General features: G+C 37.4%; 1 protein-coding gene across 3 annotated transcripts in view; it reads right to left on the reverse strand.

Annotated features, from left to right (window-relative positions):
- Positions 1-22,340, reverse strand: part of ARHGAP21 (Rho GTPase activating protein 21) — a gene marked incomplete at its 5' end in the record, with an annotated part of 131,899 nt that overhangs the window by 63,611 nt on the left and 45,948 nt on the right. For all 3 annotated transcript variants that reach the window (XM_080810705.1, XM_080810704.1, XM_080810706.1), the window contains 2 exons: positions 11,384-11,408; positions 11,673-11,852. In XM_080810705.1, coding sequence (XP_080666831.1) covers positions 11,384-11,408; positions 11,673-11,852 — 205 coding nt within the window. The remainder of the gene's footprint in view (positions 1-11,383; positions 11,409-11,672; positions 11,853-22,340) is intronic.

Here is a 22,340-nt window from a genome sequence, read left to right on the forward strand (position 1 = left end):
ACCTGAGCCGAAGGCAGAGGCTTTAACCCACTGAGCCACCCAGGCGCCCCTTACACATTTTTATATTAGGAAACACTGTCCATAAAAGCAAACTACATATAGCTTGGTAATTTTATTTTATCTATGTTGACACAATATAAAGGTATCTTAATAAGATAAATACATGGGTAGCAAATCTTCTAATGAGGTATCCATCGATGTACTAACAAATTGAGCTAGTACAGGGGAATGCATAATTTATATCCGAACCACAGTGCGTATACATGTAAGCCAAGCTGCTAGAAAACCCCATCTTAAAGTACTATTAATATCAATAATATAATCTATGTCCAGGCTACTGAACATGAGCCCCTTTCATTTTAAGAGTTTCTTCACCCAGCAAGCAGAAGAAAAGCCCAAGTCCTGTGTAGTTACGAATCTATCGGGAGATCCTCCCACATTAATAATAAGGGTAATTTGAAATAATGCTCCTACCAACCCAAAGACTATCTGGGTGCTAAGCAAAGAAAGGGGGAAAAGGGAAGGAAACCAATCTCTAAGAAGTGGCTATGGACCAAACTTCACCTAGATTTGTAGGCTGAAAATATAATAGCCTGGAAACAACGTTTCCATTCTAGATCTCAAAAAATTCCCAGTAATAATTTTTGAAGGTCAACAAAGGCAGAATAGTCCAATATACAAAAAATACAACAACAACAACAACAAACCCCAAATAACAAAACAAAAACCCCACTCTGAGCTAGAACCATCAGAAAAAAAAAAAGAAAGAAAGAAAGAAAGAAAGAAAGAAAGAAAGAAAGAAAAGAGAAACAGACCTACAAAAATTCCTAAGTGGAATTACCAGACACAGATTATGAGACAACTCTGCTTACTATATTTGAAGAAGCAAAAAAAACAAAACATGATAAAGAGAAAACTATGAGAAGCAATCATGTATACTTATACTTTGGTGCACTATTTCTAACAATCAAAGAATCTCTAACAATTTCCAACAATCAAAATGTAAAACCCAAACTGCTAAGAAGAAAATTATTAGACATCTATCAGAAGAAATTATCTAAATGCAGCTGAGGAAGAATTGGAAAAAAAAAAAAAAAGGAGGAAAAAACCAGAATTTAGGAGCCATGGGGGACAGAATAATAACATCTAACACTTGTTTAATTGACCCCCAGAAGAACTGAAGGAAGCATTGAAAGACAGATAATACGTGAGGAAGCACTAGCTGAAAATTTTCTAAAGCTGATGATAGCCACTTGTCGACAGACACAAGCAGCTCAATGAATTGTAAACAAAAAAAATAAAATAATTCTCACCAAGACACATTATTACAAAATGGCCCTATTACAAAGATATGAAGAAAATCTTAACAGCAGATATAAAGTTTGCCTTCGGAAAACCAATAAATCAAAATATGAATTCGTACTAGCAAAAATATAAGCCAAAAGAGAGCAGGATATTAACTACAATATGTTGGAAGAAAATATCAATATAGAATTCTGTAGCCAGCAACAATCTCTCCAAAAAATGAGAGCAAAACGAAGACTTTTCAGGGAAAAACAAAACAAAACAAAACAAGCAAAAACCCCAACAGAACTACAACGTAACATGAAAGTAACTTGCAAGTACAGGGAAGATAAGTAGAGGTAACATGTCTTAAGGCCATTATATTGTTTCAGAGGAGAATAAAATAGGAATTAGCACTAGACTTTGATACATTTGCATATTATAATTTCTAGGATAACCACCAAAGAATTGCAATGTCTTATTTAATCTGAAAAGAGAAAAGAAATATAAGAAATTCAAAATAAAATAGAAACTTCGAAATAAAGTAGATTAAACAATAAATGTAATTAATTACATTAAATGTAAACAGACGAGAATTTCTAAATCTAACGATGGTGAACTAGCTTGTTTCAGAATCAACTCTTCCACCCATGAGCAACGACCAGGAAAGCTGGACTAGTACAGGCAACATTTGTGTAAAGGCAGAGAAAGTCTTCAAGGCAAGAGGACTCAAAGGGACAAGATCCCAAAGAGAAGAAAGTCCAGTGAGGAGAGCTCAATGTTTTGCACTGCTTTTCACCACCTTGAGTTCTTTCTGCTCCGAAAGTACTGGCTGAAAGACTGAGGAGCTGCACAGAACCTCCATCAGTCTCAAAGGGCCAGGAGAGCAAAAATGGATATCTGAGGCCAGCCAAGGAAGAGGGTCTGGAAAACACCATATGCTGTCAGATGGGGCCTCCGAAGGAATACATGGCGTGAGGAGGGTGAGAAAGAGAAAGCCCAAGCATGTCGGGCGTGCAGGTGTGCTGTGCAGATTTCCCTTGAGAGAACCTGCTGTGGGGGACACAGCTGAGGGACAGCCCCAGCGGCCACACCTTCAGATCCACCACCATGGTCACACAGAGGCCACACTTCCCCCACTCCTGCTCAAAGCAGGATTCTGCTGAAGGGCAGTGTTTGCTTGGGAGCTCCTCGGTGGCCTCACTGAGACCTCCTTACATTGTGCTGCAGTCTGGTCTATTTCCTACCGAATCCTCCCTTCCCTCTCTTCCTTCACAGATGTCAGACCTGCAGTATGGTCTGAAGTCTTCCCCTGCGTCTCCCGCTCCCTCCTTCTCCTTCACAGGCATTTCTCCCAAGAAATCTCTGGCATGTCTAATGCTGTCTTGCCATCTGTTCTTGTTCTGGCTTCTGTTTCTCAGAGAACTCAAACTGCTCAACCAAACGTCAAAGAGACTAAGGTCCACCTTTAAGTAAAGGCAATCCCTGAACAGAGATGGAAAAACCCTAAATACAACAGAAAACCAAATGTGGCAATATGTGAAAATTATGACACATTATGGAGAAGCTTGGTTTGGTCCAATAGCACAATGCTTAACAGTTGGAAAAATAAGTCAATATAATTCACTATATTGATAGATTAATGGAAAAAAAAGTAAAAGGTTTATGCCAAAAGATGTAGAAAAATTCAAACCATACCCATGGGAGAGATATGCAACGTTCATAGATTAGAAGATTCGATTATTTCACGTTTTCAAATAATCAAATATGGTAACTAATATAAAACCCATTAAAATTCCAAAAGGAATTTTTTGTAGGTGTAGAAACTGAAAACTGATTCTAAAATGTGTATGGTATTGCAAATGGACAAAAATGGCCAATCCAATCGTGAAAAACAAAACTGAAAGACTTACTCTACCTAATAGTAACATTTATTATATAGTAATTATAGTACTTAAGATCGCAATCTTGCTGCAAAGAAGGTGACCAATGTAATAGAAAAGAGGTTGGCAAACTGTGTGTAAAGAGCCAAACAGTAAATATTTTAGGCTCTGCAGAACACGTACGGTCTCTGCCACATATTCTTTTTTTAAACTACTGTTTAAAAATATAGAACTGTTCTTAGTTCGAAAGCTATACAGAAGTTAGGCACAGGTCAACCCTCCAACAAAAGAAAGTCCAGAAACAGACCTACATGCACACAGATACTTAATGATCAAGGTGGTGCTACAGAGCAGTAAACAGAAGTACAGACTTCTCACTTAGTAGTGCAGGGCTAAATGCATATTCATATGGGAAAAAAGTTAATCCTGACCTCATACTACATGTAAAAAGAACCAATCACAAGTAATCTGTAGGTTTAATTGTGAATGATAACACAAACAGCATCTTGTAGATAACACGGGAAAATACCTTTGTGACCATGCAATAGAAGAAATTCTTAAATTGGACTCCAAGTATTAGTCATAAAAGGAAAGACTGACAATTTAGACTACATTAAAATGGGGAGCTTCCCTTTGTCAAAATTACTAATAAGAAATTGAAAGGCAAGTCACAGTTTGATATCTGATATTAGATAAAACTAATAAAATCCTCATCAAGAATATTAAAAGAACTCTTACGGATTAATTTTCTTTAAAAAAAAGCACTGATACCTAATAACCAAATAAAGAGCACTCATACCTAATAATCAAATTCAAATAAAAGGTAATCAACCCCATTAGTCAGGAAAATTAAAATTAACCCATATTCTGTATCACTGTACACCTACTAGAAAGACTAAAATTAAAAAGAGTGACAAGGGGGCGCCTGGGTGGCTCAGTGGGTTAGGGCCTCTGCCTTGGGCTCGGGTCGTGATCCTGGGGTCCTGGGATCAAGCCCCGCATCGGGCTCTCTGCTCGGTGGGGAGCCTGCTTCCTCCTCTCTCTCTGCCTACTTGTGATCTCTGTCAGGTGAATAAATAAAATCTTTAAAAAAAAAAAAAAAGACTGACAAATGCTAAATGTTAGTGAGGATATGGCATGACCGGGACTCTCACACCCTATGGCTGAGTATATAAATTGGTACAATCACTTTGAAAGAAGACTTAGCAATATCTACTAAATGTAACTGTATGATTACCTATGACTCAGCAATGTCACTCCTGGATAGACACGACCACTAGAAATAAGCACATATGTGCCCAAAAGTACATGCATAAGAATGCTCATGGCTGCGTCGGTTGAAATAGCTGAACACTGGGGGGAAATCTAACTAAAGTTGTGTACGTTCCCATTGTTTTACACCAACTTTAAAGAGGTGCAACTTACGTATGATAAAATGTACCCATTTTAAGTGCTCACTTCCTAAGTTTTGACAAATGTATAATCCTATGTAACCACCGCAATCAAGATAAAGAACATCTCCATCATGCTGGAGACTTCCCTTATGTGCCTTCCCAATGAACTGGTTTAGATTTATCTTTCCTCTCATACAAATGGAATCAGACAGTCTGTACTCTTTTGTGCTTGGTTTCTTTCACTCGTCAAAATGTTTTTGACAGCAAAAAGCATGAGCAACAAAAGCAAAAGTACAGAAATTAGATTTCATCAAAATTAAGAATTTTTATGCATCAAAGGGCATTATCAAGAAAGTGAAAAAATCTACAGAATGAGAGAAAATATATGCAAATCACAGATCTGATAATAATCTACTCTCTAGAATATATATAGAACACTTACAACTCAAAAACAAAAGACAAACAACCTAATAAAAAAATGAGCAAAGGACTTGAATAGACATCTCTCTAGAGAAGAGACACAAATGGCTAACAAGCACATGAAAAGATGCTCACCATCACTAGTTATTAAGGAAATGCAAAGGAAACCACAATGAGATCCCACTTCACACTCACTAGGTTGGCTATAATTCAAAAATGGAAAATAACAGGCGTTGATGAGGATGTGGAGAAATTGGGACCTTCACACACTGCTGGTGGGGACATAAAAATGGGGCAGTTGCTGTGGAAGGCAGTTTGGCAGTTCCCCAAATGTTAAACAGAGAATGACCATTAAAACACAGCAATCCCACTCCCAGATATATGTATCCCAAAGACCTGAGAGCAGGGACTCAAACAAAAACTTATACACACAGATTTGTAGCAGCACTAGTCACAGTAGCCAAAAGGGGGAAACAGTGCAAATGTCCATTGATGGATGAATGGATACATGTATTGTGGTCTGTACATGCAAGGGAATGTTATTCAGCCAGGAATGAATTACTGCTACCTGCCACACACAGACAAAACTCAGAAACATTACACTACGTGAAGAAGCCATATGAAAAGGTTATATAAAATATCCAGAACAGATGAGTCCAAAGGGACAGAAAACACACCAGTGATTATCAGGGACTCTGGGGAGGGGAGAAGAGTGAATGACAGCTTAATGGATATGGGCTTCCTTTTGGAGCAATAAAATGTTTTGGAGCTACATAGAGGTGGTAGATGCTCATACAGGTCCTTTAATTCTGTACTAAATGCCATTGAACTGTTCACTTTAAAATGGTGAATTTTATGTTTTGTGAATTTCACCTAATATAAGAAATAGTTTTGGAGATTGAGCCACAAGGCTGTGCGTGTCCCACTGCATGGATATAGCACAATTTCATTATCTCTTCATATGTTGATGAGTCCTTAGATTGAATCCAGTGTTTGCCTGTTGATTATGAATAAAGCAGCTATGAATACTCCTATATAAACATTTATTTTTTAAAGATTTTATTTATTTATTTGACAGACAGAGATCACAAGTAGGCAGAGAGGCAGGCAGAGAGAGAGGAGGAAGCAGGTTCCTCGCTGAGCAGAAAGCCTGATGCAGGACTCGATCCCAGGACCCTGGGATCATGACCTGAGCCAAAGGCAGAGGCTTTAACCCACTGAGCCACCCAGGCGCCCCCTATATAAACATTTTTGCAGGCAAATGTTTCAGTGATCTTTAGTAAATACCTATGAGTGCCCTTATCATTTCATAAAAATAAGTGAAAAATATCAACAACAGCTCTATCAGTCATAAAGTGCATCGGTATCAAAACTACTAACAACATCAAAGATGGAAATCAATTGCAAATATTAAAGCAAATGGTGTGGTATCCTTGCTGTTGAGCAGACTTAAGCCAACAGGACATGTTCGATTAGGAAGATGAAGAAGAAAATTAAAGAATAAGTATGAAATGCTAATACGAGGTTAGCCAAAACTGTATCTGAAAGTTGAATTAGAAGCTTTTCACACTCTTTACCTTTGAAGAGAACAGAACCCTCTTTCTCACACATTTCCAAGGATGAATTATGAGAGAAAAGAATTTTCTGAGAAGTCATAGTAGAAACTGGGAGGAAACCCTACAACCAGATGGCTTCAGGTCCTAAGTCCAATACTGTCCTTGCTAGTTACTTGAACACTTCATGCCCCCATTTCCTCATCTAAAAACTGGAGGTGATACTATGCACCCCAGAAGGTTGATGAGTTAGTCCGTGCAAAATCTCAAGACACACTGTAAGTCAGGGGCGGCCACTGCCACCACACTACCACCATCACCACCACCATCACCACCGGCTCCTCCTCCTCCTCTTCCTTCTTCTTCAACATCATCACCATCATCTCTAGTTCCTAAAGTAACTTTAAGATAATGTCAGACACTTGTGGATAGTCTACTGAATGGTATTAAAAATGAATAAAAATATGTAACTAATTAGTATATTTACCTACCTACAAGAGAAACTCAAATCATTGGAATTGTCAATATAGTTAAAAATGGGTCCCAAGGGGTTTAATTAATGCTCTATGACGTCAGCAAAGACCCATGGAACTCATTTAGTATTGCCACCTTTTAGAAATAATGAAACACGCTTCTATTGCCTTACTCCACACTCTAGAGCATGGACTGCCCATAATAAGAATTTCCTCTTACAACAAACTTTCAGGTCCATTTTTTGGTGTTATATTATTCTGAGGGAATAGGTTTCCAGCCTATTAATGGAAATTAGTAGCATAAAATATACCCAATTTTCTCAGCTTTCCAGAATTTACCTCTTCATTAAATGGAAGACTGTTTGGTCTCTAGGCACAGTGGGTACTGTGCAGCTGGCATAAAATGATGAAATGGCCCAATCAGATTTTGTGCTCCGGGATTTTGAAGTATGACGATGAGAGAGGAAGGAAGAACATACAGTCAGGGTTGTATCTTACACAGATGATGGCTCATGAAAAAACCAGGTAGAATCAAAGTCATTTACAACCTCCAGTAAATACCAGAGTCTGGGTCTTTGGAAGATCAGAGGCAAGATTTTGTTGTTGTTACTCTCTGCATTTAGTAGCTTTCCAGGTCCTAATTCTGGTGCTTGTGGCTCCCTAGGTATCCTGTTGCCCTTGACACTGAATTTGGAGATGCCTTGATGGTTTTTTAGAATTAACACATCTTTCCTGAGGTACTTTGTGGAAGTTTCTATTTCTTTTTTTTTTTTTTTAAGATTTTATTTATTTATTTGACAGAGAGAGAGGGAACACAAGCACGGGGAGTGGGAGAGGGAGAAGCAGGCTTCCTGCCAGGCAGGGGCTCGGTCCCAGGACCTTGGTATCATGATCTGAGCCAAAGACAGGCGCTTAACGACTAAGCCACTCAGTTGCCCCGGAAGTTTCTATTTCTTGCCACTAAAAGAGCCTTGGTTAAAAAACCCAAACATAGGCTACAAAACTGTCTAGTCAGAAACAACTGCGATCACAAAATACAAATTTTTACTACAGAGAAAATTTATAATATCCCCAGTTACTTTTTTCTACTATTAATGCTTAAATACAGATTTTAATCCCAAAGTAGAAATCCAACAGTTACTTAAATACCTAACAAAATGATAAACACATTTTTAAAACATTGGAAATGTCCCTACAATTAAACTGAGACAGAATTTTTACTCACGGAATAAGTAGAAAAGAAATAATAGTAATTATAAACTTTTACTTATTCTTATTTTGGTTATTTATGAATATCTTCTCCAGAGATTTAAGGGACAACAGAACAGCAGCAAGACAGCAATTATCTACAAGCAACTATTTTCACCAAAAAATATTTTTCTACTTTGATGGCCTTTTTCTTGTAAATATTATTTGCATCATAATACAGAAAACTAATCAACAAGAAAAAATAATTTTAAAACACAAGACAGTACACATATATAGTATATAAGAAACATATTAGAATGGGAAAGTTGGGTAAGGAGAATAATCAGAAAATTAAGTGGCAAAAGAGATTCCACTAAATTGCCAAAAGGAAAGAACACTAAAACAAAACGTTTCAGCTGTTTCACAGAATTTTGGCATTATAACAGGATCTCTTAGGAGTTTGAATAAATGTCTGGCAATTACTTCCTCTCCAGTGACTCTAGGCTTTGACTTGGATCATTACACTGAAGGCTGGGATCCCATTTCATTAAAACAAAATTTACATAAAAGGATTTTGTAATCTCACTATGCTTGAAAATAAGTTTAAAGAGAAAATAAAACTGTATAACAAAAATCATAAAGTTCAGTTGAATTAAAATAATAAACTAAATGTAGTTTGCCTCTAAATTGGTTGCATTCTCAAACAAATGATCTATAAAGAAAATTTTTCACATAAAATATATTCTCATGGTTGATTGACGGGTTGAGTTGAAAAGGTATTATGAGTGCTATAGTTTAGTGAAGTAGGCCTCCACGGACTAGCCTGTGACCCACTACCAATGGGATGACAGGAGCAAACCTTGTTCCTAGGAGGCAAAGGAGCAGAGCACTAGGCACTCCTTAACTCAATGAATGTTCCGAATCCACTGCTAGCCAGGCATTCAGAATTGAGTAGTAAGTGATGACTGCTGCCATAAGATGTTCAGGGCTTCTAAACTTGGAATATCTCTGACTTTTATATGAATTCTTTGTCTTTAGGTATCCACAAATATGGAACAAACTTCTTTGTTTTTGTTTTTTAAGATTTTATTTATTTGGGGCACCTGGGTGGCTCAGGCGTTAAGCGTCTGCCTTCGGCTCAGGTCATGATCTCAGGGTCCTGGGATCGAGTCCCACATCGGGCTCCCTGCTCGGCAGGGAGCCTGCTTCTCCCACTCCTACTCCCCCTGCTTGTGTTCCCTCTCTCTCTCTCTGTCAGATAAATAAATAAAATCTTAAAAAAAAAAAAAAGATTTTATTTATTTATTTCAGCCCCACTGAGCAGGGAGCCTGATGTGGGGCTCGATCCCAGGACTCTGGGATCATGACCTGAGCCAAAGGTGGATGCTTAATGACTGAGCCACCCAGGGGCCCCTAAACTTCTTTGTTTTTTAATTTTCTCAAGGCAGAGAAATATCACAGAATTTCATAACATACTAAATATACCCTATTTCATCCACTGATTCCTGACTTTACATAAGTCAAATTATTTTTTTAAAGGATAGCACTATTTATTTTAAAGATTTATTTATTTGAGAAAGACAGCACATGTGCGTGTGAGCAGGAGGAGGGAGAGAGAGAATCCTCAAGCAGACTCCCTGCTGAGTGCAGAGCCTGGCACGGGGCTCAATCTCACAACCCAGAGATCATGTCTTGAGCCAAAACCAAGAGTCTGATGCTTAACCGACTGAGCCACCCTGGCGCCCCAAAAGACAGTTTTACTTTTAAACAAAAACAAATGAAGGAAAGTTAAGTAAAGTGAAGAAAGTTGGCAGAGTTCAGTGCAGATGAACTTCAGAGTTAGACACCTGGTCTGGAAGTTCAGCTCTGTTCCTTAGTGGTGTGATCTTGGGGAGGTCATTTCACGTCTTTCTCAGCCTGGGTTTCCTCATCTACAAAATGGGAATACTGGCTCACACCTCTCAGCATTATTATGAGTATGAAATAGGATAAGAACATATACTACGATGCCTGGCATGGATTAAGTCTTCAACCAGACGGTGAATACAGCTTGTCTTATGTACCACAGGATATTGTGCACATGGCCTCTACTCTAGAGGCCAGAAGCACTGCCCCCACTACCACCAATTGAGACGGTCAAAAATGGCTACAGATACTGCCATGTGTCCCCGGGGAGCAACTGTATGCATTGTGGAATCCTGTAACAAAGAAAGGACGCGAGGAGAAAGACTGGTAAAACCCAAATAAAGTCTGTAGTTTAGATAGCAGCATCGTAACAATGCAAATATCTTACTTTCGTTCACTGTGCCATGATTATGTAAGTTGTTGAACATTAGGGGAAGTCAAATGAAAGATATATGGAAACCGTGCTATTCTGGCAACTTTTTTTTTTAGTCTCAAATTACATAGAAATAAAAGTTTTTAAAATGGGTGCATTTTATTGTATGTAGATTTTAGCTTGTTAGAATTCATATAAAATTAAAACAAAAATATGTGGATGTTATTAAGAAATAACCCTATCCCCAGCCTGATTCTCCTTTTAAACTCATTAAATTTAAGCTTAAGTCAGGAGTGAGGTTAACTACAAGAAGACCTAAAACACTCTACCTTTCAATATTTGAGTCAATAAATCTATTAGATAAAACACACAGCATTTCTTACCTAAAAGAATTATTAAATTTAGATGATTACTAATTAAATAAAAATATCAGATTAGCTTCCTCTCAATCATTTCTGTTCCTCCACATAAATACTAATATATAATTAAAAATAAAGTCATCAAGGGTGCCTGGGTGGCTCAGTGGGTTAAGCCTCTGCCTTCGGCTCAGGTCATGATCCCAGGGTCCTGGGATCGAGTCCCGCATCGGGCTCTCTGCTCAGCAGGGAGCCTGCTTCCTCCCTCTCTCTCTGCCTGCCTCTCTGCCTACTTGTGATCTCTGTCTGTCAAATAAATAAATAAAATCTTTAAAAAAAAATAAATAAAGTCATCACATGTTCAAATCATGATGAGACAATGCATCCACAAAACTCTGAAGTTGACAGTAAAATAATTTGATTTCTATGACTTTTGCCTCTAAGAGTTATACAGTTAGACTCCAAAAACAGTATCAGCTCATTTACTATTACTTCAAGAGCAGAAAAATATGTAGATAAACATTCAGAGAAAAATTAAAACTTTTATAGCATACCTCCTCTGTTGCCATTTTCTTCATCCTACAATATAAAAAAATATAGCCATATATGAATATTTACGTACAAACTCTAGTGACATCACAGCAAGGCTCAACTCAATTCATACCGCCCTCCCCGAAGTGTGCCAATAACATTCGCATTAAATGCCCTGTGCCAGAAGGACGGCGCTTTCATACACAAGGTAAGAGGGGTTGAGAGGAAGACAAGAAGGAGGCAGAAAATATTTTGTGGACTTTTTTCGGTAACTTGAAAATAGATATTATTTTGTACCATGATTTCTCTTACCTTATATGAAAATTGAATTGCAGACTCTGGGGGATACACAATAAAATGCCTTAATGTAAAACCAAAGCCTTGAGATGTTCTTGTCAACATAACTGTTTTGGGACCTGGCCAGGAGAATGTTTCATCTTCGGACGGTGATACAGTTTCGCTTTGTTCTTTTCCATCTTTACTTTTTGATACCTAAAATGAGAAGATATTTAAAAGTTAACTCGATAACTCAATACACTTACTCCCTTGGGAAAAAAAATCGTATGTAAACACATAATCACCTGAGCACAGACAACAAACCTAAGGGAGAAAAGGGAATCAGGTTCTTCGTATTATAACAAATCATGGAGAGCATCAAAAACGGAATTTTTTTCTAGAAAGGGATGCTATGAAAGTTAATCAGAAGCAAGAAGGAGCTCTTGGAAATTAGAACTATAATGGCTTAAGTTTAAAATGCAATAGAAGGAATGACGCTAACACCACAAAAAAGAAACTATGAAAGAAAAGACATGTAACTCTTACTAAGGCAGAACACTGAAACTGTTATGAGTCCAACAGGAACAAAAGATGATTAGAACCTGATAGACAAGGCCATCAAGTTCTGAGCACAAATTCAGTATCCACGTAGATAATCCTTCCACTCTCCTGGCCATCCAGTATTCTGATCTCCTCTCCTCCACTCTTGGTTTTCATCTGATTGTAACTGAAAACCCTCTGCAATTTCAAATCAAAGATTCCACTCTTCATTTCCTCTCATTCCTCAGCACTTCTAAATCTGCTATGTGGGGCTGCCCTCCCACCTCCTCCCTGTCCCTCACCAACCGATGTTCTCTCTTCCCTCCTAAGCTAGGTTCAATTCACTCCTTTACCTTTCTCGTGCTTCTTCAAAGTTACCTGACAAAACCTAATGCTGGATAAATAATTAACATTGCCTACTCCGGACCTGTACCTAGGCAGCCGAACAAGACTGGCGTTAAAAAACAAAACAAAAAAACTAAGCTGTTTTCACTCTAAGTTCATAACCACTAGCCTCAAGGAAGACTTTTAGTGTTGTCTGTCAATAATAATACAGTTCTCTCCAGTCCACTCATGCTACGTGACTATCTCATCCCTTCTCCTCCATCCTCGCCTGTAGCTAAGGACCCTGCTTGCGACTACACTGAAAAAACATGAAGCATGAGATGAGAACTTAATCACTCGCCACATCTACCACTTACCACCTGCAGCAGGGTCCATGTTCTCCTCCCTTCCTTCCCGTACAATCCTGCTCCGATGGACCATTCTTCTACCTGTGTACTAGATCCCTCTTAATAGTCAAAGATGTGGTTCCCACAATTCTCCCCTCTCTTTCACATCGTCTATTTTCTCTACTATAACCCTATCAGAACACATACATTTTATAAATTCTTTAATTTTAAAACAACAACAACAACAAATTGTGGAACCACATAGCCCTCTCCAGTTACCACCTTGTTTGTCTGCTGATCCTTTAGACCAAAATTCCTTGAAAGTTGACTATGGTAGCTCTCTCCATTTTTCCCCTCCCATTTTCTCTTGGTCCCCCTGAATCAACTTTTGTCTCCACAATTCCCTGATACTATCCTGGTCAAGGTCAATAATGGTTTCTACACTGCTAAATCGAGCAACCGATTTTCAGTTCTTGTCTTGTGTGACATATTGACTGGTTCAAGGATTGTGCTGCCCTTTTTGAAAATTTTTCTCCACTTGACTTTCCATACTGATTTTATTCCTAACTCATGGTCTATTTCTTCTGCCTTCCTTGTTACTACATCACCTGCTAAACTTCTGAACTTGGGAATACCCAGGGCTCAGTCCATGGACTTTTCTAGATCTATTCTGTCTTTTGGTGATTTCATCCAGTCTCATGCTCTAAACTCCATTTATATACAGGCGACTCCAATTTCCAATCTAATAAGTATCTCTTACATCTGCATTACTACTAAGATTTTGTAGTAAATTACAATTCCAAGTTCATCTCAGCAGTTTCCAAATGTCACTTTTATCAAACAGCAAATACTTGAATTGCTTAAATTGATTTTATTTTTTATTATGTTTCACTAGTGAACCTATCTATTCCTTTACAATGATTTGCTTCATATGAAGGTGTTAAAATTTAAAAATTATACTAAGAAGAAAATAAATCCAAGAGACTTCTAAATCCTGAATATTTTCAAAACATAGTATCTAGACTGTTACTTGTTACCTATTACTTTCATTTTCTTTTGTTTCTGGAAAGATAGCTAGACAGTAACATTCTCCAACCACACTTGCAGTGAGGGCAGTAGGGACCAAGTTCTATTCACTGGAATGTAAAGAAAGTAGTATACAACATACAAAAATCAACAGTATTTCTACATACTAACAGTAAGCAAATGGTACCTAAAAATTTTTAAACTACTGTTCAAAATATGAAATAATAAGGACAAATCTGACAAAAGATCTGTGAAGTCTATTCAACTACAAAACACTGCTGAGAGATCAAAAGAATATCTAAATAAATGGGAAGATATACCATGTTCATGATTCAGAAGACTCAGTATTGCTATAATGTCAACTCTCCCCAAATTGATCTAGAAATTCAATGAAATCCCAGTCAAAATCCCAGGAGATTTTTGTTTGGAAGTTAGCAAGCTGTTCCTAAAATTTACTTTAAAATGAAAAGAATCCAAGTAGCCAAAACAAATTAGAAAAAGAACAAAATTGGTGTACTTGGAGTACAAGACCTCAAGACTTACAAAGCACCATAATCAAGACTGAAGCCATCTATGAAGACTGTGCATCTGAAGCTAATTTATCATAAATGCAGTTTAGTTAGTTTAGTTTATCCTTCCTTCTAGGAGTTAGGGATTTTGCTAGAAAAAGGAAGTAACAGCAAACATCAACATGGGAGAGTCAAACTGAGTCTCAACATGATCATATGATCAGTTGAAATCTGCAGGATAAAGGTTATTATTCTGGGCTGAATTACCCAAATAGCTAAGATTTAGAGTGGTGACTGGATCCTCCTTTTGTGAATCCAATGAGAGAATCCTTTTACACATGCACACAAGCCACCCCCCAATTTATTCAGTAAATAAATACTGAGCACCTACTATGTATCCAACACTATTCCACCCAGTGAGGATATGAGGGTAAATAAAATATACATAATTCATTTTCTAAATTAAGCTTCTTATTTTGAGATAATTACAGATTCAGATGCATTGGTAAGACATAACACAGAGGGCTCTCCCTGATCTTTATACAATTTCCCTCAATAGTAACATCCTGGAAAATTCTAGTACATATTACAACAGGGTAATGACATGGATACCATCCATTCATCTCATCCAGAGCAGATTCACTCGTATCCTGATTATGTTCAGTTCTAGGCTACAGTTTTGTCACTTGTGTGGGCTTGTGTATTCACCACTGGTCAAGAGACAGAACAGCCCCATCACCACAGAATCTCTCCTGTGACTCGTTCATAATCAAATCCACCCTCTCCCTTCTGCCCTCGCCCAGTCTCTGAGTCTAGGCAACCACTACTCTGTCTCGTATTTCTATCATTTTGCCATTTCAAGGATGTCATACACGTGGAATAACACAGTCAGTACACTTTGAGGAATGCCTCCTTCCACTCGGCAAATTCTCTGGAGATTCAGCCAAGCTGCTGCCTATGTCAACACCTCGCCCCTTATGTGGCCGAGCAGTACTCCAAGCTCTGGATGGATCGCAGTCTATGTAAAGGACATCTCCGTGTTTCCAGTTTGTGGCTACTAGGAATAAACAGGTTATGAGCCTTCACAGGCAGGTTTTGTGTGAACGTAATTTCCATCTCTCCGGAATAAATATCCAACAGCTGGGTCACAGGTACCAACATCTTTGTAAGAAACTGCCAAACTGTTTTTCCAGATTGAATATAGATTTTATAGTCCCCGGATGTATGAGAGATCTAGTTGCTTTGCTTTCCTTGACAGCATTTGGTACCGTCATTATTTTTATTTTAGCCATTGTTACAGGTGTGCAGTGACAGGTACTGTGATTATAATTTGCACTTCCCTAATGGATAATAATCAACATCTTTTCATGGGTTGCCATCTCATTATGTAATTGTAAAGCACAAAAGACTCTTTAAGTCTTAAGATCAATAAACCCTTTCATGTTACACATGGGGAAACTGAGGCGTAGATTAGTTAAGTGATTGACCTGACTATTATTGGGCAAGAAATAAAATCATGGTTTCCTGAATCTGAAGCCAGAATATCTCATATCTCCTCTATGTCATTTTATTTTTCATCTCTTTTATTCTGTAGCCTGCACAAATCCTTCTCCCCAAAAGCTCTTTGTCTAATTTATTATATTTTAAAATTTCATTTTCCTGCAGGACTCTGAATTGAGCACTTTAAAAACTGTATGTGTATTAATTTTATATTGAGTGCATTATTATGACTTGGCCCCACAGCTCCCAAATATATTCAAGTTTTCTTCTCTCTTCCTTTGAATATAGAAAGAACCGTCTTGTATTATGATTTCATGCTTCAAGTTCTGAACTAAAGCCTGCTAGGTCTTGTTCTACTGAGTTCTTCACAAAAATGGCGAGAGTAGGATGAAGAAGAATAGGCAATTCCTTTTTTGATCCCTATAAACTTTTTAAGATTTCTGAATGCAACACAGCTCTGTTGCTCTGTTATTCTTTCTTCCCAGAACATTACACGGAGTCCTCTCCAGCTTCCTATATTTTCCCTATAGGACAGAAGGGAGGATTATACTGCTTTCCACACAGAAAGAGAAGATGAAAAGAAATACACATATGCGCCTTCTCGGCTCTTTCTTCTACTTACCCACAGAGCTGTTTGATCTGTTGCATTTTATACGAAGGGCAAACCACAGGCACACAGTGAAGGACACAGCAGTCACAGATCCCTCCACTAAGAAGACCCCTAATCCCTGCCCCTCTCCACACGTCTCACCTCCCCACCGTGAGCACCAATTCGTGTACCACAGCATCAGATGCAAAAAGTAAAAAAAGCAACTAGAACAATAGCAGTTAAATTCCTGTCGATTAAGAACTGTCATTTGATCCCCTTAAAAGACTTCATAACAAGGTCACTTGAGTGAATAAATAATAAGTCAAGGTTAAAAGAAGCCAAAATAAAGGGCAAGTACTACCCAGATATAAGAATTAGACAAAGCAACCTAAAGGAGTGAAAAAGAAGGTGTAAGGGGGAAACAATCAGGTAACAATAAAGGAAATTAAAACCTCACAGAAGAGCGTGCAAACAGGCATGAGGGAACTTTTTAGGATCATGTACGTGTTCTAAAAGTAGACTGTGATCAAGGTTTCACAGCTGTATAAATTCAATACAATTGCAAGGTACACTGCCAGTAGTAGGTGAATTTTATAGTATTCTATAAAATTCTATACTATACTACAGCATAGTGTAGTATAATGTAAATTATACTTCAATAAAGATATTTTTTAAAAGCTCAGGTAAAAAGTACAAAGTCTAAACATCATCCTGGGCTGTCATGAAAGTAAACATGAGAGTTTTGAAGGAATGTACACACAATAAACACATAACCCCTCAGCTGTCTGTTGTAAGCACTTGTACTTGAAGAATAGAGAACTCCCCAGTATACGGCAGGTATCACTCATGATAAAGCACGCAGAAGCATCCGTTCTGTGCTCACCTTAAAAGATCCTAATACTGACTCTACTGAAGATTATGAGCCCTATTCCTACTTCTTTGAAAATGTTTTACTTCATCTTACCACGGACAGTGTTAGTAGCGCCTGCTGTTTAAAGTAAGATTTTCCTCCTTATTTTAGGGCCAGACTTTTTAAAACTGAAGGAATGCCTTTTTAAGATGTCACTTGCTGAGGAAACATAAGATTTGAATGTCTGGTCCTTAGATTTTTTTTTTTTTCCCTTCCACATATTTGAAGTGTTATCATAGCTACGGTTGTCATCTGGCTTGACGTTTTTTTCTTTCATTGTTTAGGGAGAAGGCGTGTGCATGGGGACGAGCATGGACCCAGGAGCCAGACTACCTGGGTCCTTGATTCTCCAGCTGTGGAGGTTGGACAAGATCCCTACCAGAGCCATGCCTCGGGGCCTCATCTTTCCTATGAGGGTGATAATAACAGTGCCTATTTCACATGCTTCTGATGAGATTAAATGAGTTAAAGTTTATAAAGTGTTTAAAGCAGGATATCACACATACTAAGCACTAGATAACTGTTTAAAAAAAAAAAAAACCCGCAGAGATTGCCAGTAAGTAATGGCTTATTTCAAAAATGTACATGAAACCACTTTTCAGATACTAGGAGAACAGCATATAAAACAGAGTTCCATCTGAAACGAAAAACCTTAACTATCCATTTAACTTTCTACTAGATTTTTTTACATGGATCATAGCAAGTCTGATGGAGAAATACGTTCACAGTGGTTGAGTAATTTGTCAAAAATAAATGGCTAGTAAGTGACAGAATTAGCCTCTTCTTTCTGCTCTATGGTATGAGCAGAAAGGAAACCACAATAATCATTTAGATATTAGATATTGCTTATTAATTAATTCAATTTGTTTGTTTGAAAGAGAGAGAGAGCAGGAGGGGAAGGGACAGAGGGAGAGAGAGTATCACAAGCAGGCTCCATGCCCAGCACCAAGCCCAACTCAGGGCTCAGTGTCATGACCCTGAGATCATGACCTGAGCCCAGACCAAGAGTAGCATGCTTAACTGAGTGAGCCACTCGGGCACCCCTAGATATTGCTTATTTACTAAAATATGTGCTGCCGAAGCGAACACTAGCTATTGCTTATTTTAAAAGTATTTCCTCTATAGTCCTAATACCACAGAGTTAATCTTGTAATGAATTATTCCTTACATATCGGGCTTCCTTGATATGTAAAATTTTTCAACATATGTGGAAATATAATGTTTTTAGGGGTTTGTTTAAATTCCAATTGAGCTAAAAAGACTCTTGAATAGTTTTTTTTATATGCTAAGTATGCTTGGCAACCCTTTACTTCAGCTTGTTTATAGAGTTCTCCTACAGTTGTTTTATTGTTTGTTTTTTTGCCAACCCAGGATAACAGTTGGAACTACTCTGATGTTGAATATTATTAATGTATCTAGATGTGGCTTTCTTAGAATTAATTCTAGTTTTCAGTAAATATTTTAATATTTCAGGAGATAAAAGATGACGACCAAAGAAACTGAAAAATTCAGATGACTTTAGTCTAAAATATTTCAAATTAAACACTTGGACCTCATTTTTAAAATAGAACTCTTAATTTTTTAAGTTTATTATTTACTTGGACATTCCTATAGGATCTTCTATCTAGGGTGACTGTTTGATAGGGGTCCTTTCTAAATGGTTTCATTTATGATTATTTTGAAACAGCTAGTATTTTTTTTTAATGTGATTTCCTTTTCTATTCAAAGTTATGGTTTTTAACGTAATTTTTTACCTAAATGCACTTTTCTCACTTCTGTCTCCTTCTCTCTGATTTTCAGATCCCAACATTTCAGAGACACAAATTCTTAATTCCTCAATTTTACAACTTCATAAAAGATAGTTATTTTAAAATCTGAAGTAAATAAAAAAATTGGAAACTTCTAGAAATTTTTAATAGCTTAAACTACTATTATGACTTTGAAAAGTTATTTCTAATTTACTTATGACATATATAACCTGGTAACAATATTATAAGTCTCATAAAATGAAGAGATGACAAAAATCAGAGTATATTTCTTTTCAAAACCAATGATCCATTTAGACCCATATCCTGGACATATTCTCTGAGTTGTTTTATCAGTAGTGCTGATGGGTTTAGATGACACTTAATTTAACCCACCCCCCCTTGGTTCTCCTTGTGACTAATTAAAAAAAAAAAAAGTCTTCATGATAACAGGGTAAGAGTCTGAGTTCATTTGCTGAAACAGAGAAATAGAGAAATCACCTTCGAAGTATCACCTGGAATGAAAATTCTCATGTGTCATCTGACATTTGTAAAACTTTCCGTATAATTTGAAAGAATTCCTCCTTACTATTGATTCCAGAAGCAGGTATGACTGTATCTAACTGGCATATTTTCTGTGTCCATTTTTTTGTTCTTTAGCAGTCTCTGCCATTACTTTCTAATTCTGTTATTTAAAATATTCATTAAAGTAATTAAGGGAGACTGGAGAATGTGACTATAAACTATTGGCCGAAAGAGGAGGAAAGGTTTGATGAACAGCTACACAATCTCTAATGTGGTTCACTGATTTTCACTGATGTATAAAATTCCATTGTGAATATAACACATCTTATTTCTCCATTATCCTATAAATGGTAATAGGGCTTTTTCCAGTTATTTTGCTGTCGCAGTTAAAAAAAAAGAAAAGCTCTAAGAACATCTCCCCATTGGAAAGATGTCCTTTATACCATAGTTTCTTTGAAGGATTTACATAGGATTTACCTGCTTTCTTTAAGGCATTTACATAGGTTTACATACCATTTAGATGGTTTCTTTATGGTACTTACCTGGTATTTACCTTTATAATTTAATGCCAGAAGATGGCTTGTTAATATAGTAAATTCCAATGTGTAATTCAGAAATCCGATCTGGACGGTGGCCATAAGCAGACACTATCATAGTTTATTTCTACCATCCTGCTTCACCAAAGGGACATATGATTTAGGAGATTCTCTCTCTTTGAACACACACATAGACTCTGCTCAATATTTCCCCCTCAGAGTTTCACTTAGTGCTATCTTTGGAAATATTTAAAACTCATCTCTCATTTAAAAAAAAAAAAAATTTACAGCTTTGGTTTTGTGGAAAAAGAAATCAAATGAAAAATGTTTTTATGAAGTATTTTGCACACACAGCACACACTGCAGTGTTGTTTCCTAAATAAATGAAAGCCTAAATTCTACTTTATAAAGAGTGGAAATAGTTCTACTTCAAGATACATCTTTGGAGCACCTGGGTGGCTCAAGAGGTTAAGCATCTGAATTTGAATGGCTCAGGTCATGATCTCAGGGTCCTGGATCGAGCCCCGTGGCTCCCTGCTCAGTGGGGAGTCTGCTTGTCTCTCTCCCTCTCCTGCTGCCCCTCCCCCTGCTTGCGGGTGGAATCTCTTTCTCTCCCTTAAATAAAATCTTAAAAAAAAAAATACATCATTATACCAAAAATTCTTCAAGTGTTAACTACAGTTAAATATGAGGATAAATGATGCTAAAGATTCAAATAACATCCAGTGAGCCTTTACAGAGCCTCACCCATGGTGTTGTCAGTGTTGCCATATTTAACTGTTACTACAACTCTGACAGGCATAAATTTACATTTATTAAAAATGAGGCTCAGAGAAGTAAAGTGACTTTCCCACAGTCATAAAACATAAAATTCCAATTGTAGATATCTTTCCTCTAAAAAACAGCTCTCCATCCCAAAATGTAAAATAACCCAATGTGATTCTAATATACTCTAAGAGTGAAATTTTGAGTTACCTAACTGGGACTAAGTTTTTCAGATAAAGAATGTTGGCTAAATATTTTTAAAATTGCAGGACTTCTAAATAATATTTCATTTTTTAAAAAGTTCATCAGTCTGGGGCGCCTGGGTGGCTCAGTGGGTTAAAGCCTGTGCCTTCGGCCTAGGTCATGATCCCAGGGTCCTGGGATCGAGCCCCACATTGGGCTCTCTGCTCAGCGGGGAGCCTGCTTCCCCTCCTCTCTCTCTGCCTGCCTCTCTGCCTACTTGTGATCTCTGTCTGTCAAATAAATAAAATCTTAAAAAAAAAGTTCATCAGTCCATTTATTAATAGCAAATAAAACTAAATACATATAAAACTAATTCAAGTATTAATTTAATCTAATAAAATCTTCTCCTTATGTTACATGGCATACTTAAATCCATAGAGAAGGATGACCTGCAATATACTTCAAGTATTTTTCCTTTTTTTAAAAAAAAATTATTTCTTTGAGAGCAAGAGAGAACAGGGGGAGGGGCAGAGGAAGAGAGAGACTCTCAAACGGACTCCCCACTGAGTGCACAGCATGATGCAGGCTTGACCTCAGGACTCTGAGATCATCACCTAAATTGAAATCAAGAGTCCGAGGCTTAACCAACTGAGCCAACCACGCGCTCCTCAAGCATTTTCTCTTCTTTTCTTTCTTTCTTTTTTTTTTTTTTTTTAAGATTGTATTTATTTATCTGACAGAGGGAGAGAGAGAGAGCACAAGCAGGGGGAGCAGCAGCAGAGGGGAGAGGGAGAAGCAGGCTCCCTGCTGAGCAGGAAGCCCCATGCAGAGGTGGATCCCAGGATCCCAGGATCAGGACCTGAGCCAAAGGCAGACGCTCAACCTACTGAGCCACCTAGGCGCTCCAACATTTTCTTTCTAATAAAGCCTTAGATAATTTAGATTTTACAGAAAACAAAATTCCAAACTAAATTACCCAGGAAAAATTATACTTCACAGAAATTTATCAGTTTGACTATTGAACACTTTCTGAGCTTGCTAGGAATAGATTTATACATAACTGAAATGCCAAAATTATTTCTATCTGCTTTACATAAACTTATTTATTTTTATTTAGCTAAAAGAGCACAGAATCATGTACTTTTCCAACAAACCATGTACAATACTGTATTAACCAGTGCTAAAATTTCTGCTTAATTGCTTTT

The sequence above is a fragment of the Martes martes genome (genome assembly GCF_963455335.1).
Source record: "Martes martes genome assembly, chromosome: 8".
Taxonomy (NCBI): Eukaryota; Metazoa; Chordata; class Mammalia; order Carnivora; family Mustelidae; genus Martes; species Martes martes.